The sequence below is a fragment of the Nicotiana attenuata genome, unplaced genomic scaffold, assembly GCF_001879085.1.
Source record: "Nicotiana attenuata strain UT unplaced genomic scaffold, NIATTr2, whole genome shotgun sequence".
NCBI lineage: Eukaryota > Viridiplantae > Streptophyta > Magnoliopsida > Solanales > Solanaceae > Nicotiana > Nicotiana attenuata.
The window spans coordinates 659,004-677,572 of record NW_017670313.1 but is presented as its reverse complement, the minus strand read 5'-3'; the positions used below and the strand labels follow the sequence as shown (position 1 = coordinate 677,572).

Genomic DNA, 18,569 nt, shown 5'->3' with positions numbered 1-18,569 from the left:
TTTATAATAGGTTAAATTACGGGAATTATCACTTTTAGCCCGCGCCAGAAACTATTTACATCTGGTAGCCGAAAAAGTGTATATAATTTATATAATTTTGTATATAACATACATAATGTATGTGTGTGTGTATATATATATATACACACATATATACAAATTTTATACATTTTTCGACTATTATCTTTATAGCGGCTATAAAGCATCAGTTTTCTTAAATTAATTACACTAATTAAAAATTTTATTACATCATCTGTGATATAAAGCAAATCCTTTATACAATGTCAATTAGTACCCCACACCAAAAAAATAACACCAAAAGAGCTTTAATGGAGATTCTCTCCTTTTTTTTCCACCATTTCCATTTCTTTTCCGTTTCTATCTTTTTCCTTATTTTACGTACTAGATTTGTCCGTACTCCATCCTTTTGGAAAAGCAAGTACTCCATCATTATCCCACTTGTTTATCGCATTGAATATTATCTGGCGTTAATAATGATTTAATGATGCAAATGATATGCTTAATTACTTATTTGATGAAGAAAAGCCTCCCTTGCTTAGTGCGAATATTTGCTGTTTAATCATTTTTTTATAATTTAGGGGTATTATTACTTTTAGCCCGCGATAGAAATTATTTATATTTAGCAGCCGAAAAAGTGTATAAAATCTGTATAACTTTTGTATATAACATACAAACTATATATATACAAAAAAAAATGTTTTTTCGGTTATTATCTTGAGAGCGGCTATACAGTATCATTTTCCCTATAATTTACATCTATCAAAAACCTCAATAAAGTTGGGAAGGCAACCCAAATCAGGGAAACAAAATGAGTAAATATTTAGTGAAGTCCTATACAATTCGCAAAAAGGGTGTCCATTATCCAATTAATGTACAAATTTGTTAATGTCAAGTCTCTATAAATGTATGGAAATGGAAAGGTGACAACAAAAGACAAAGCAAAAAGGGTCCAAAGGTACTACCACTATCGCTTTGCTCACCTTATGAAAGAAGCTTTAGCAAGAAAGTAGAAAAGAGCCCTTCTAATAATCCCTGGGTATTCAAAATTTACTGGGTTCATTAATTTATATTTATAGGAGGAATCGCTTCCTATTAGGAGCTTCTCTATTCCTAGGACTCGAACCAGAAATCCTAAGGGATCCAATCTGTCCACGACACATAGTGAAGTGGAAAAGAGGAATCTTGATCATTTTCCTCCCTGTTGGGGGGAGGGGAGAGGGGGGTTGCAGGGGTAGGGTGGGGGTAGATTTTGCTTTCATTTTCAAATGAAAAGTAGGAAGTTGTAACCCCATATTGCCATTGGACATCTTTATATTTGATGTCGTAGATGTATCGATTGGCCTATTTTTGCCAATGATTTTGATTCCTCCATATATGCATGCAATGTGCCAACAGCCATAAATAATTTTGGATTCCAGATGTCACTTGTCACTATATGCACTTCCAGCCTAACATCAGATGCTTTTGCTTCCTACTTAACCTGCACATACCAAATTACATGCATTGTATTTGTACCTACATCAACAAGAAGACTCATTTCATAATTGTTCATTCCTCAATTTTTTGGTTTTTGACAGAAACAAAGAACCACCACAATTATGAAATTCTGGACCAATGGTATCACTCATTCGCCTAAATATCAGATTTTTGCAAAGTTGATGCTACTCCCTCCTAGAATGAACATGCAGAAAGACACATCAAATTACATCCGATGCCATAATCTTCTGGAAATGGTTCAATGTACTTCCATATCAATGCTGAAAGCAAGTCATGGGTTTGAAACTATTCAAACCTTCGGAAAGTTGCTATCTTCATAAAACATAAATATTGACACATATGATGTCCTTCGACATAGCACTCAAGAAGAAATTCAAAACTTGAAGATTAATGAAGCTCATCTGAAAGGTTCACTTACATTGCCACTAAGAAACACGACTTTACACCTGCCAATCAGAACCTAGCAAATAGTGCCCCTTTTCTTGTCAAAGGGCACAAACTGGAGAGCCATGTTTTCTCAGTCATACAGATGGAGTAGCAAACCAAGCATCCAAAACTCTTCGTGTGTGTTGATTTAACCAATATGGAGCACTTTCATTATCAAACATGGCCTCAAGTAATAATGAAACCTAATCAGACAATTGTCAAGCTGATAGCAAGTGCCTAAAGCTTAGCCCAAAACATGTACCTTGCCTATTTATACAAACTTATCATAAATTGTAGGAGGGCTACATTTTAGTCCAGGGTTTGATCACTAGGAACATTTAACAACATAGCTCTTTGAAGTCCCAATGCTGCTAAAATAAATGCATGAAACATTGACATTGGTTTCATCAAGGAGAGAGTTACTTGATCTCATAGAATCCTAGTACATACAAGAAGAAATTACATTCCTAACAATCAGAATTCGTCATGTAATACATATTGCCACATCCTTATCATACCTACTTTGTCCGTGGATGCTTAATGCTGACGAGGAGTCAACTTCAAGATCAATGTTGACGACAAATGAAAAAAAGCCCAGACCAACACAAATTTCAACCTTCTCTTCTTATTAGCCAAAGCTCCAAATAGTCAAGTCTAAGCCTTGAGATCACAGCACTATATACAATAATACACACCATGTATCAAGTTGCTAACACTGAAGAGGATCAAGGTTCTAACCGAAAAGGAGGTTTCTTTCCATGACCTTCTACCTTGCAGTAAATCCACATCCTCTTGTCAATCTTTATTAGTCCAGAGGCTATTCTGCATGGAAAAAATGATTCATTATGCATAATACAAAGAGTAAAATAATGATCAGCTCTGAGTCCTTTTTTTTTCTTGATATAACCAAGTAGATATCAAGAGCAGTAACAGTACATCAAATAAACCTGGCATGTCATACATGACAGAGAAGAGGGAAAATAGTAAAACGCCCAGTAACAAAAGAAGATTACAGATACTACCCATTTCCTATTACTTCTTCAATTGCCTTGCTCGCACGGAAAATTATAGTTCCACACAGTACCAATGTTTCATTTCATAACTCCAAATTTAGGATTGGAAAATTAGCCTGTGAGGGAACATCAGCCCACAGGAATCATTCAATCACAACAGAATATAGATCGAATAAGCATAAGAAGATCGAAGGACTTGACATATTTCCTGATATAGAAACCCAAAATAACTTTACAATTTCCGATAGTGCTCTTCCAGTAGCTTTTCAATTTCCAATAGTGTCTATAACAATCAAAAAAAATCCAGATAGTGTGCTTCCAGGCGAAGCAAAACATGTGATCAACATCAAGCAGCATATGTCATAAATAAAATAAAGTCTAAAATAATTAATTGCACGCGAACATATGATCATCACACAAACTGGTTTAAGGTGAAAACTTAGAATGGTGCAGTGATTGAACAGGAAGCTCGTTTTTTGATAAAAGTCTCATCTTTCATCTAATGCAAGTCGCTCTAAATTCAGATATTGAATACTCTTCAAACATGTCCTTTTTAGCCTTTCTACACATAAATACAAAACCTTAGAAGTTCTCTATTTTCAAAAGCCAGAGTGCTGAATATCGGAATACTTTGGGAGAAAGATATTTCAAAAATCCATCGGTAGTAGTCATTAGTAGTTTGTACTTGACTTCCAGATTGGTCTTCAGCTGGTCCACTTCATTTACTTGCTTAAAAACAGCTTTTTCAGAGGATTCAATGACACATAACTGATAATTAATATTATGCACACACATACATAAAACAACTGCATACAAAAATTATCCCAAATGAAGGACATGATGATGTACTACTTGAGTTCAATGTGCCAAAATAATAATAAAATAAACACAGAACTACAATTATACCTCCACATTTGGCATATCATTTGATTGCTTGTGATGCTTTTCTTGTTTACTGATGTCACCCATGCTCCAGCATGGTTTAGCAATTTCCGTCCTTTTCAACTAACCTTGGCCAGTTTCATCTCTATTCACCAGAGCACATTCAGAACATCATAGGCAAAAGTTTACATCTTATGCTCATCTTAGGACACAGAGACATTGTCAAGGACAGTGAATCTAAGATACTTCCATGATCACATATCCAACTGATTGGAAGGAGTTTGAGGCGGACCCAAGCACCACCAACACATATTTCCTCCATCTTTTTGCTGGATGAAGATGAATCTCTAACCGCAAGCTTCTCCATTAATGTTAAAAAGCACCAAGATAGACTTTCCTTTACTCTGTTACATTGTGAATGTTGATCCAGGTTTTTTCTGTGTGAATCTATTTCTAGGGACTTCGATCGATGGAAAGAAAAATTTAAACTTATTAATACTACTCCTCTGGTCCTTTTTATTTGTCACTAAGCCAAAAAAAAAATTATTTCAAATAATTTGTCATTATACAAATTAAAAAGGCATACAGTCATTACTACTGCTTCCGGTCCATTTTCAATTCCACTGTTACTACTCCAAGAAGACATATAGTCATTAATTACTTGTTTAAGGAAGAGATTAGGGTACTTTAATAAAATATCACTGATGATTAATGTTATATAGTGGTTTTTTCAATAGGTGTGTCAAAAAATTAAACAACAAAGAACAAGAACCAGAGGGAGTATAAGATAGTTCTACTTGGCTTCCATGAGAAGAAAACTTGATTCGACATCCAAAAGAGGCAGGAATATCTGTTAGCCATGCAGATGTTTCTCCTTTATTGCTGCCTGCTTTTTCCAAGGTGGACTATTCAGAAAAGGAAAACAAAGCTTGAAATAAATAAACCAACACCGCCAGACCGCACTCATGAATGCACACAAATGTTCGACCCATCTGACCAGCCATGACTTCGACTGAACAGTCTCACTATGATGATGAAATGGCAACATTAGCGCATGCCATAAAGTTCTTCAATTAATGGGATATGTCAGGACATGAACTTCTGATATTTCACAATTGTAAGTAAAGGAACTCTCCAAATTTTCAACTGCGAAATCTGAGGACACTATAAATTATTGAACCACATGCACATTTCAGCCGGCTACCTTTATTGCACCAATCTCATCAATATTTGAGCTCTTGTGCCTCAACATTTCAGGATGTAAGATGATGGAGCTATTAGTAAAAGGTGAATGTATGTGTAGGGATCAGACCGCACATGCAATGAGTTTGGATCACAATTTAAAGTTTGCAGATATACTTTTTTTTTAATAAACAAGGTTGCAGTATAGTAAAGAAAATAATATAACTCAATATTTTTGAGTTTACCTTGCTTTTCTTGTGTTTGTGGACACCGTTAAGATCCTCATCATCATGCTTCCTTTTCTGAAACCATTTTAAGAAAAAAGATCAAAATCAATGAGTTCGTAATCACTTTTAATACTGTGAAGAGTGACTTTTCGATTGCCAAATTCCAAAATGTTTCAAATAAGAGTTGAAGCCAGCAACAGTGATTTTTACGATGCAACTCAATAGCAAAGCACCAGTAGGGCAAGAACTTCGAAAAATAAAAACAAAGTAGAATCAAATTCTCACACAGAAAAATTACAAAGTCCGCATATTATTAATTAGATTGAACATAATTCAAACATGACACTATTTTACAGTAATGGATCAAACTTGTGCCAGTGGATCAGAATCCTAGTTCCGTCAGCTTTAAAAGATTCTATCCACTTAAGAAAATGTTGGCTTTACTTTGAACTGGTCTTCTAAACTTCTGAATATAAAACCAAGAAAATGCTCACAGTAACAGCGTTCCATGAGAATCATCATTTTTGAGCCAAAATCATTAGAAGTTAGATAGCAGCAGACCTTCTCATGTTTCTTCGAATGCTCAGCACCAGGATCATGGTGCCCACTTTTATCTTTCTTTTTCTCTTTACTCCGATCTTTATGACGATGTTTGTGCTTATTATGCTCTTTGTCCTTCTCCTTGTCTTTATCCTTGTGCTTTTTATGCTTCTTCTCCTTGTCTTTCATCTCACTTTTAGATTTTCCAGCTATAGTAGGGATGCCTTTCTCAGACTATCAAACACCATGAAAGACCTTTTAATCAGCAACTAGTGTAACAGGCAAAACACTAACATTTCAGCGCAAAATTTGAGGGAAACCCAGTTTAAATCTCCAACTTCAGAAATCTTGAAGGAATAAGAGGGTCACTTTTCCTTTTCTTTTTTTGTTTTTGGGAATAGGGTAAAGGAATAAGAGGGTTGCGTAGAAGAAGCTGAGCAAATGGAGTTAAATCACTAAAGTTCAAAAGCAGGTATCTTACAGGAGACAAATCGACTGGAGCCGTTTCACGTAGTAGGAAGGCTTCTCTAAGGACATCTAAGTCAAAGGGCCGGATGCATGATTTTGTCTCTTTCGAAAAGGAAGTGTCCTGTGTGAGCTGATCCAACTGCATCCCCTCCCCTTTCCTAATTTCTCTGTCTCCAACCACATTGTGAAGATAACGTGTATCTGAAATCGATAACGGAAGTGACCTCTTGCAGAAGAACTCGTAATGAGGCAACAACTTGAAATGACTAATAAGGTCACGAGCACCTGTAAGTTCTCTTGGCCCTAACAATATATTTGGACCAAATCAACAACAGTTATAAACTATAGATATCTTTAATAAACACAAACACAACTTTAAAGAGAAGAGCAAGTGCCTGAAATTTGATGGTTTCTTTTAGCCTTATACAGAATATCAAGAGATTAGTCTAAGGAATTTTAGGAACCAACTATATCTATGGAGGAATATGCAACAAAAAAACACCACCAAGGTTGAAAATGCAATCTGCAGTCTGTTGGTAACACAACAGTAAAGCCTGCCAGTACACTCTATAGGCAATACTATACATTCCTCTACTATCTAGATTATGTTCATTTGTTTTTTGTGATAATTGTGGTGTCCGTGCCAGCTTGCACGCACCTCGACCAATTCCAAGGGATAGCTGTCACCTCCCACCTCCCACCAGCAATAGGTACTAGGTACCTTTGTCTACTAGGCTTGGACAGATGGGAAGAAATCACCTAATGTTTTGCCTCCATTGGGATTTGAATTTGAGACATCATGGTTCTCAACCACTTTATTGACCACTATGTTGACACCTTACAACAAGAACAACAATCCCAGTATTTTCCCACAAGTAGGGTCTGGGGAGGGTGAGATGTACGCAACCTTACCCCTACCCTAGAAGGGCGGAGTCATTTGACACCTTGAATATGTAAAAAATCAACTAATGGTGAGTATTTTTTCTCTTTTATTAGGCTTTGCCTCACAAGCTTAGGTATAAACGCTTCCCGTCTATAAATTCTTAAGAACCTTAAATTTGAACTGACTACTTTGCCCTAAAAGTCAAAGTCCTAGAGCATTATTCGAACAACTAACACCATCCAAATCTGCAGGAAAACGCATCAGGACCATATTTCTTTCTGGACTGGAACACATTTGCAAAACTCAAATAACCACTCCACAAGTAGATCGCAAAGACTAGTCAACCTTTATGACTAAATAGATGCAAGCAACTGTATCATTGTAAGCAGAAGAAGTCAGCATTGAGTTGGCCAGTAAAACAATAATTTTACTTCCTTAAAGTAACTAAGAGAAATAAGACTACGAAACCCACAGCAAATTAATCGGCCAACAGGAGCTTGACGGAGAATATTAATCAATGAAATACATTCACCTTAAATCAAAATTCAAAACCTAGGGATGCAATAGAGACACAAAAGGTCAATGGTCTGCAGTACAACACTGCAAGAGTCTCACCTCTTCCAAAGTTCTTGCTATCTGAATCCATCAATTAGCACCCAGTACATGAGTAGAGCATTAGTTCCTGGAAAGTATCGGTAGGTAAGACAAGGTCCAGAAATATATAGCGCAGCAAAGGTCAATCTACTCAAAGTAGAATGCAAACAAAAAGGCACTGGAGAAGGAGAACTGGAAATGTAACCATGATACCACCATCGTGAAAATGAAATAGAAATAGAGCTCATAAAACTTGTCATTATCTTTTTCTGGAAAAGCTACTTTATTTATCAAACAAGAATACCAAGAATAAAAGAAAAAACGGTACCAAAAGCGACACTAAATCAAGAAAAAAAAGACAGCATTTATCTTCTCACATAAGGAGAAAACTTAGTACATGGGCTGACAGAGAGCTCGATTCATATTCCCTCTCTTTACCTCTACTCTCCAGTGGATGGGGGTGTTCTAAAGGGACCATTGCACAGAAACATCAGAGTTCAGAAAGAAAATTGAAGTAAATAATAAGGAAATATAAAACGGACTCGGACTAGTCCTACGATACAACATTTAGAATTTCTCACAAAAAATAGTGCATAATGACGTCCAATGTTATCTACGGCCCTAAGAACAATATATCCGTATAAATAGTGTATGATCAGCTTAAAGACTAGTTTTTTTCCAAACAGTTACTTCACAAATGCAACATAAACAAAAATTTCGACCTCTCACCATTGCCAATGACAAGACTGAAAAATAAAAATGAAAAAAAAATAACCAAAACTCAACTTACAGTAAAGAAAATATAAATTAACAACACCAGCAACAATAAACACCCAGAGAAAGTAATAACAAAACATTATAAACTCAATAAACTTGTATATGACATTTTGAACTCCAACTACCAGTTAAAGCAACTAACTTCAGTTAACACAAAATATAAAACCAAAAACAATCAATTGTACTCAAAATTTTCGTAATTTCACACATTTGCGTATCAATCGAATATCTTGATCCCGGAATTTAAAGAGTAATATCATTATACAGAGAATTCAAATTCTTAACTATGAGGTCGAGCTTAGTCGATCAAACGGAGAGAAATCCAATAGGTAAATTATGCTCCTGCGGAGCACGAATCTCGTTTGCTCTCCAATTGAAAATGCTCCAGAAGCAATAATCAAATTTAGAGATTAAATTTGGGATTATGGCTTGGCAATTAACCGTGGGCTTCGTCTAATTTGAACTGGAATTGAACCCTAATTTTGCTATTTTTCGCAGAATTGAAAAACTATTGGCTCAGCACAGGAGAAAATGGATCCTTTTACTGCGTGTTATTATCGAAATATCGTAATATTTTGTACGGATTATTAGTTTCTGCCTTTCTGGCGATGTCGTGACTGTGTTTCCTATTTGTGTTATATTGACGTTATATGCCCCTGTCTTGGACAGGTAATTTAAGGATCTTTCCGTCATTTCATATACAATTAATAAATCGTACTCCCTCCGGTCCAAAATAATGATTTTTTAGCCTTTTTCTTGTGGTCCAAAATAAGTGATTTTTTCAGATTTCAAGAATGAATTAATTATTTTTTTCCTACATTGTCCTTGGAGTAAATAGTGTTGGAATATGTGTTAGGAGTGTTTATGTGAGATAGTAAAGGTTAATATGGTCAATTCTATTACTAACTAATGTTAAAAGGTGAATTTCTTAATCTGTGTGAAAATATCCAAAAAATCACTTATTTTGGACCGGAGGGAGTATAAGATGTGCAAATTTATAAGCCGCGTATATGAATGCGATGTATAAACGCATTTCACGATAGTTAGTTAACGTCGCGTTTTCCAACGGACGACAATTAGGATTTGTATATTGCATTGAGGAAATGACGGACTACATAAACAACCTGTTGTTTTTATTTCACAATCTTCAAATTGTTAGAGAAACTTAAGTTTTAAAAAAGTTATTCAAACATGTTGGAATCACAATATCCAAATTAATTTTTGAAAATATATCTCAATTTTATGATCGCCTTTCATATAACATATTAATAATTGTTGGATTATGGGTCATGGGTCGCTCCATGTGGGCTGACCCAACCCGGTTAGGAGAGATAAGGGAGAGAGGTTAAGAGAAGTTACTATTAGACCACAAACACCCACTAAACTGAACGTGCAAAAAGGGGTGAGTGGTGGGTTATCTTCCTTAACCGCTATTACTGTGCCTATTTATGTGAAGGAGAAAAAATATAGAAAAAAACACCGTAAGAACTTCTCTCTGACTCTCTTCTTCTCCCAATGGAAAACACACACAAGTAAGGGCATCTAATTGGTAGAAGATTAACTTTGTTTCCTAGTGATTCAAAGTTCGGTTTGGGGCAATTATTTCGGTGGTGAATTCAACAATTCTTCCGCTGCGTTGACAGGTACGCTAATATTGTCCTCGCCCCGCGATTATTAATCTAACAATGGCATCAGAGCAATCGTTGTGTGTTCTATTATTTTGAATACACGGTACTTAAAAAAAGGTTAAAACAGTTCAATTTCTTTTGTTGCTTTGGCAGAAAACTATTTACTGTTTTGTTGATAATTGCCATATGGATTAGAAATCTCATGTCGTCAANGAGGCTCATCTCAGTTTATATTTAAAGGCTGATTCAAGGCAACTACAATTTTTCTACGTAAGTTGTCTACTAGAATAACGAAAAAAGTCCTAATTAGCTAATAATGTTTAGGAATTACTACATCTGGGCCCATGGACTTAACGAATTCAGAAGAGCCATTTTGGGACCTTGAAAACAGCCCATGTGAAGAAATCATTATGCTTCTGGCTTGTGTGAATAATTGAATTTGTGGATTGATGTGTCATGAATTGATTAAAGTAATTTATTTTTTATATGGATACATCATAACAGAAGTATAGAGACGTGAAATCATTGTAAGGATCATTACTATGAATGTTGCAGTGTGAATGTGGTTATAATTTCTTGAACTGTAAATTCAAAGTGTGCCAATAAAGAATGCAAAAACCTTTGGAGAATGGGGATATCTTCCCATTTAATTTTTGACCCCTTATTCAACTGAGTTGGTGACTTGTTCTTTTATTATTTAACCAACCAGTAGAGTAAATTAGTTACTCCTTAGATATATTGACATAAAATAAAATTGATCTTAAAACCTATCATTGTCTGCTTTAGTGAATTAAAATTAATTTTGTCCTAATCCCTCATTATCCTTCTATAAGTAATTGTGATATATGTTGTCACATTGAATGGTTGTAGCCATTCTTATTGTTTCCTTGGTCCTATTTCAGATATGGCTGAACAGGGACAAGTTCGAATTACTCCAAGTGGGAGTTCTCGAAGTCAAGGAAGGGGACAACGTAGAAGGGTACGTCATCGCAGGACTTATTTCTATAATGATTCAGACTCAGAGCCTGAAGTCATCAGGAATGTCCCAAGGGCGAGGCAAAATGCGTTAAGGGATCGAAGGGCTGAACGAAGGGAAAGAGAAAAGAAATTTAGGGAGTTTAAGGAATATAAAATGGGCCCTGATGTTTCCGTTCCTGAACATGTACACCTTTTTAAGATAAAAAGAGTTGAATTGGCTAATTACGTAGAAATTACTGATTGGGAAGCATTAGCTATTTTAATGGATTTCTCTTCGAGAGCCTTGGGGTGAAATTTTAACTGAGATTTATCATGATGTTTGGCCTAGTGCACCTTTTAGCGTATATGAGCAAGAGTTAGTGTTCGATTAGTATATGGATGTCCTAGCAAACATGTAAATTATTTATGTGTTTTATCTTAATGAAATTTATATTGTGTTATTTGTCTCACCAGTTACATACATTGTTTATTATATTTTTTTTTGTAATGGATTGAGACTTGAAATAAATTACACATTAAGAAGTGATTTTAATATTAATTAAAATATTTAGATATAGATGATGAATGGAAATGCAGTGACCGTTCGATTCTATACTAAATGTAGAATTAATATTATAATTAATTTACTTGAGTGTGTAATCACATGCATAAATTAACTGAAGTATATATTGATGAGTTAAACTTGTAAAATTGTCTCTAATAACATACATGACATCAAAAAGTATCATTGCCGACTTGAACAAGGGTGACAAACTGAATGGTGAAAACTACGATATCTGGAGTCGTAAGATGTGGTATGTACTCGAAGAGCAAGATGCTCTTGAAAGTATTAACCATGTTATGAGTCACCCAGAGGAGAGTAACAATGCCCAACACATGAGGGATCTGGAAACTTACAATGTTTGGAAAAAGAAAGATTCCACTGCACGTGGAATTATTGAAAGTTCAGTTGCTGATGATCTCATCCACGAATGTGAGCAATATCCTACTGCTCAAGCCATGTGGGCACATTTAAGAGAGGCATATGGGGGTACGACTGTGACTCGCCTTCGACAGTTGACAATCAAGTTTGACACGTACAAAAAACGTCATGATCACGGTGTTAAGCAACATCTAAGGGTGATGTCAAATATGATTGCTCAACTCAAAAGTGCTGGTCATGTTATCTCTGATGAGCAGCAGGTTCAGGCAGTGATTCGGTCTCTTCCCAATAATTGGGAACATTTGAAGGTTAATTTGACCCACAATGATAGCATCAAAACTTTTACTGATGTTGCCCGTCATGTGGAGCTTGAAGACGAGCGGCTTGGTGCTGCTAAAGCTGTACCTAATGCCTTTGTGGCAGAATCAAGTGGTACAAAGAAATCAAGTTTCAAGCGTAAGAGAAACTGGAAAATGACGGAAAGGGTAAGGAGACTGGAGAAGGACCCTCCAAGAAAAGTAACAAGCCAAATTTCAAGAAAGGAAAACGGTTCTACAAGAAGAAAGACAAGAGCAAGATGAAGTGTTACAATTGCCAAGTCCTAGGGCATTTTGCTCGTGAGTGCACTGAGCCGAAAAAGGTAGCATTTCCAAGCGCATCTCTTAGTGCTATATATGTTTCTAGCACTGTTTTACTAACTGAATCATATCCTGTGTGGATTGTAGACTCAGGGGCCACCGACCATGTGAGTCGAGATAGAGAAGCGTTTATAAAGTTTCGTCGAGTTCCACCTGGATCAAAGCATGTATATGTGGGAAACAATGCAAAGCTTGAAGTCAAAGGGATAGGCACTTGCAGAATGGACATGCGTGGCGGCCGATCTTTGATGTTGCATGACGTCCTATATGTTCCAGAGATTCGACGAAATTTAGTATCTGTGTCTGTTCTTCTAGATTTAGATTTCAATTTGAACCTTAGTCGCAGTGGTCTTAGAATTACTCAAGACAATGTTTTTTATGGTTTTGGACATCGTTATGATGGTTTTATTGTGTTAGATTGTAATCCTTCTACGTATAACTATTATGTTGACCGTTGTGTTATGGCATGTTATTCTAGTAACAATGATGTTGATGTTATTACATGGCATGCACGATTAGGTCATATAGGGCAAGATCGAATTAATAGATTGGTTAAGGAAGGACATCTAGGTCCTTTCTCTAAAATTGAAATGCCAACTTGTGAAAATTATCTTGTTGGAAATATTACACGCAAACCATTTGGAAAGGCTAAGAGAGCTGATTTTTTCATTGCAATTAATCCATTCTGATATCTGTGGTCCAATGAATGTGAGGGCCAGGTTTGGTGCTTTATATTTTATTATGTTCATTGATGATTTCACACGCTTTGGTTATGTCTATCTGATCTCTCATAAATCTGAAGCACTTGAATGCTTTAAGAAATATGTGAATGAAGTTGAGAATCAAATAGACCAAAGGTTTAAGACCTTAAGAACCGATAGAGGGCGTGAATATCTTTCAAAAGAATTTGAGGGATATGTGCGAAAAAGGAATCACCAGACATTTAAATATTTCATACACACCTCAACAAAATAGTGTAGCAGAAAGAAGGAATAGAACACTAGTGGACATGATAAGGTCCATGATGGCGCAGGCAAATTTACCTATCTCCTTTTGGGGAGATGCGTTGTTGACTGCAACTTACATATTGGACAAAGTGCCTTCTAAATCAGTTTCTTCCACTCCTTATGAGCTATGGACTGGTCATAAACCAAACTTAAAGGATTTACGACCTTGGGGTTGTGTTGCATACGTAAAAGATTCTTTTAGTAAGTTTGGTAAATTAGGTCCAAAAGGAAAGAAATGTATCTTTATAAGATATTCAGAACACTCAAAAGGGTATGCGTTCATTGGTGAATTAGAGGATGGAAGTGTTACTGAGATTGAATCGCGAGATGTCATATTTTTGGAAAATGATTTTCCAAAGAAGGGCGAGGTAAAGAATGGAGAGCCTCTTTATGAAATGTTGAACTCAGATAGTCAGCAAGTGTCTTCTGACATAGTTGATAATCAAATTGATCAAGATCTTATTCTTGATCCGAGTGGGAGTGGGAGTGGGAACTCTCAATCCCTAAATCCTTCTGACGAACCTGAATTTCAACTACGAAAGAGTGCCAGGAAAAATATACCCAAACGTACTTATGAAATTGAAGATTATATTTTCTTGGTATCTCCCACAGAAATGGATGAGCCAAAGTCTGTGACTGAGGCTTTATCGAGCCCTGGAAAAGATGATTGGATAAAAGCAATGAAAGAAGAATTAGAGTCCATGAAAACCAACAAAGTCTGGGATCTAGTTGACCTTCCGCCTGGGCGTAGAGCCATTGGGAACAAATGGGTTCTCAAAGTTAAACGCAAAGCGGATGGGTCAATAGAAAAATACAAGGCACGATTGGTGGCAAAAGGCTTTACACAAGAAGCTGGAATAGATTATGAGGAAACATTTTCACCAGTTGTGAAGTTTACCTCAATTCGCTTAATTTTGGCTATTGTTGCACGTTCGGATTTAGAATTACATCAAATGGACGTGAAGACAGCTTTTCTCAATGGAGAACTGAACGAAGAAATCTACATGGAACAACCTGTAGGCTTCATCGTTAAAGGCCAAGAAAAGAAGGTCTGTAAATTGAAAAGATCTATTTATGGCCTGAAGCAATCTTCAAGGCAATGGTATTTGAGATTTCACAAGGAGGTGATCTCATATGATTTCACCATGATCAATGAAGACCATTGCATTTATGTGAAGAAGTCCAATGGGATGTTTGTAATTCTTTCTCTTTATGTGGACGATATTTTATTGGCCGGAAACAATTTGGAGTATTTGAAAACTATCAAGTCATGGCTTTCAAAGTCATTTGACATGAAAGATATGGGCGAGGCAGACTATATCCTTGGAGTTAAGATCCAAAGAGACCGTTCCAAAAAGTTATTGAGTCTATCTCAAGAAACTTATATAAAGAAAATCTTGGAGCGTTTTCGCATGAATAGTTGCAAATCCATGGATACTCCTATAGCGAGAGGTGAAACTTTAAGCCTTGATATGTGTCCCAAGACTGAAAATGAAAAAGAAGACATGTCTCGAGTTCCGTATTCAAGTGCTGTCGGGAGCTTGATGTACGCTATGATGTGTCTCGCCCAGACATTTGTTATGCCGTAGGTCTGGTTAGCAGGTATCAATCCAATCCTGGAAGAGATCATTGGAAAGCTGTGAAGAGAATTTTCAGATACCTGAAGGGAACTGCAGATTATTCACTATGTTATAGTCGAAATGATTTATACTTGAGAGGATATATAGATGTTGATTGGGCTGGTGATCGGAATGATAGAAAATCAACATCCAGTTATGCCTTCTTACTTAATGGTGGTGCTATATCATGGAAAAGTAAGAAACAAACCTGCACAGCCCTTTCAACAATGGAAGCTGAGTTCGTGGCTTGTGCGTCTGCAGTACAAGAAGTTGTTTGGTTGAAGAGATTCTTTGAGCATTTGAATATTACAAAGAACTCTCAGGGTCCCATGACTCTATATTGTGATAGTCAAGCGGCTATTGCATATACAAAAGATCCTAAGTATCACAACAAGACCAAACACATTAACATCAAGTATAACTTTATAAGAGACGTGGTAGCAAGTGGAGAGATAAATTTACAGTACATTCCTACGCGAAGCATGATAGCTGATTCTTTTACAAAGGCGATATCTAGAGTACAACCTTTAATTGGTTTTGGAATTTTACAGCTCTTTGTGCGCGCAGGTCGCACCAACTATTTGCCAGTATGAAAAGTGTGTCAAGGACATCGGTCTAGCCCACTATGAGCGAAGTGGGAGATGTTGGATTATGGGTCGTGGGTCGCTCCATGTGGGCTAACCCGACCCGGTTAGGAAAGATAAGCGAGAGAGGTTAAGGGAAGTTACCACTAGACCACAAACACCCACTAAACTGAACGTGCAAAAAGGGGTGAGTGGTGGGTTATCTTCCTTAACTGCTATTACTCTGCCTATTTATGTGAAGGAGAAAAAATATAGAAAAAAGCACCATAAGAACTTCTCTCTGACTCTCTTCTTCTCCCAACGGAAAACACACACAAGTAAGGGCATCTAATTGGTGGAAGATTAACTTTGTTTCCTAGTGATTCAAAGTTCGGATTGGGGCAATTGTTTCGGTGGTGAGTTCAACAATTCTTCCGCTGCGTTGACAGGTACACTAATGTTGTTCTCGCCCCGCGATTATTAATCTAACAATAATTGAATATGCAATTTATGAAATATAATAGGCGATTTTCAAATATTACATAGGCGCTTATACTTTTGAAATCGGTCTTATTATTTTATTGCAACTTAATTATATTGAAACATTTATATAGTTTCATATACATAATTTATTTTAAAAACAGATTGCAACAATATAAAACATTATATTACTTTTTTTTTCTTGTAGAAATACGAACTTATCATTCATTAACTAATTCTATTACATAAAGCAAGAGTCCCATTGGGCTCATTCGTAGGTATTGCTAACCGTACTGTTTACATTAGGATTGCAAGTACAAAAGGGTTCCCAAGTTCAACTAACTTTGCAAATATCGTAGTAGATACAAGCCTAGATTTAGTACAGCCAATCTTATCATCATGGACTGTTTTCAAAAGTACATTCAGGGGTTGTTCCAAAAGAGAAAGAGTGCTATTGTTTGCGTGCTTGGATCCCTGGGTGGCCAAATAGTGGGCAACTTTGTTTCCCCCCCTGAAGTTATGCCGGATCGGCCGATTCTCCAGTTTCTTCAGTAATGACCTGCACTCAGTAACCAAGTTAGAATATATTGAACAACTATCATCTTCAAGTAGGCGATGTATATCTGTAGCATCGGTTTCAATCTCTAAATTAAACATGTTTTTTTCACAGGCTAGTTGCAGCCCAGTCTTGAGCATTAAGAGCTCTATATAAGCAGGTGTATAGGCAATAGCTGAGTTGTAGTAATCCAAAATCCAATTCCCATGGCTATTCCTAAAGATTTTGCCAATGCCTCATTTCTTATATTTACCTTTGAAGGCACCATCGATGTGGAGTTTTAAGGAGAAATTTGTTGGCGGGAGCCATTTTATAGAGATGGTAGTAGTTGGAGGGGTGAAGTTAGGGGAGTTAGCCCAATACTTAAATTCTTTGCAGCGCATGATAACTCAATCACGCGATAGCTGGCTGCATTTGTTATTAAAAAGTTATTATTTCTATTGAGCCACAGATTCCAAATAGCAAATGGAAAGAAACCGTCCCATGAGATACCCCAATGATCCAATGATATGTTAGAGTCTTTTAATTTAGTGAGCCAATGCTCAAAGTTTTGGTGAAGGGGAAGGAAGTTGAGGTGCGCATCTCTCCAATATTTGATGACTATGGGGCATTCGAAGAAAACATGAGTAATTGTCTCCTCAAACCCTTTACATATAGAGTAGGTAATGTCAATGTTAAGGCCAATTTGATGCAGATAATTTTTGGTGGGGAGCCGGTTATGTGAACATTGCCAAAGGATGTATCTTCTCTTATGGAGCGTGCTTTGCTTTCAGATCCAATGGAACTTATAGGAATTGGTAGGTGGAGTGGAGATTAGTTTATAAGTAGAGTTTGTGGAAAAGATACCATTTGAGGTATGGGCGCAAGTGGGAATATCTCTAGCGTTATTGATGGTGTCAAGATTAATAAGGAGGATTGTGTTCCTTATTTCCGTAGGCAGAATAAATGATAGTTTTGAGAGGTCCCAATTGCCCGTCATCCAAAGATCCTTGACTTTGAGGACGTGATCATTTTGGTTCATTAGCCCCTGAATGATGGTATTTAAGGGTGGGAGACCCGGAATCCATGCGGAGGACCAACAATTAATATTTCCTGGACCAATTATCCATTGAAGACCTTGGTTACAGATTTTCCAACCTGTTAGAATGTTATTCCAAATGAAAGAGCGGGAGATGGGTTTTCTCTTATGGTTGTATTTATGAATAAGCATGTTGGCCCATATAGGACTAGGATTATTGAAGAGTCTCCAAGAGAGATTGGCTAGAGAGATAATGTTTTTTTCAGCAGCTTTTCTGAGTCCCGAGACCCTCGCATGCTTTGGCTGAGTGACAATGGACCACTTGATATAGTGAATTTTCTTTTTCAGGGTGATAGAGCCCCAGATAAAGTCTCTTTGTATTTTATCAATCTGCTTTAGCGTGGAGGCGGGGAGCATGATGTATTGCATTGCATGATTTGGGATGTCATTGAGGGTTGATCTGGCGAGGGTTGTTCTTCCTGCAATTGAGAGAAAGTTTATTTTCCAACTGGCAAGCTTAGTGTTCATGTTGTCAATGATGTAGCGTACATCGGATGCCTTGAGCTTACAAGTGAGAATGGGAAAACCCAAATATTTGCCATAATCTTCACTGATTCTAATGTTAAGAATATTGGCGAGGTGAGTTTTGG

At 36.7% G+C, this 18,569-nt stretch overlaps 1 protein-coding gene across 4 annotated transcripts; it reads right to left on the bottom strand.

The window, feature by feature from the left end:
* Positions 1 to 2,182: 2,182 nt before the first annotated feature.
* Positions 2,183 to 9,118, bottom strand: LOC109237684 (mediator of RNA polymerase II transcription subunit 19a-like). 4 transcript variants are annotated; one of them, XR_002069654.1, is made up of 7 exons: positions 8,796 to 9,117; positions 7,755 to 7,821; positions 6,270 to 6,559; positions 5,810 to 6,022; positions 5,267 to 5,323; positions 3,864 to 4,299; positions 2,183 to 2,766 (listed from the first exon to the last, which is right to left on the bottom strand). XR_002069654.1 is itself a non-coding variant. In XM_019404021.1 (6 exons), exons 2-6 carry the CDS (start codon positions 7,783 to 7,785, stop codon positions 4,693 to 4,695), a joined length of 624 nt encoding a protein of 207 aa, XP_019259566.1. In that variant the 5' UTR covers positions 7,786 to 7,821; positions 8,796 to 9,118; the 3' UTR covers positions 4,207 to 4,692. The 4 variants fall into 4 exon arrangements, 2 of the variants coding, with proteins under 2 accessions (XP_019259566.1, XP_019259565.1); XR_002069655.1 differs by having other exon boundaries at positions 2,183 to 2,761; XM_019404021.1 differs by lacking the exon at positions 2,183 to 2,766 and having other exon boundaries at positions 4,207 to 4,725; positions 8,796 to 9,118.
* Positions 9,119 to 18,569: the final 9,451 nt, after the last annotated feature.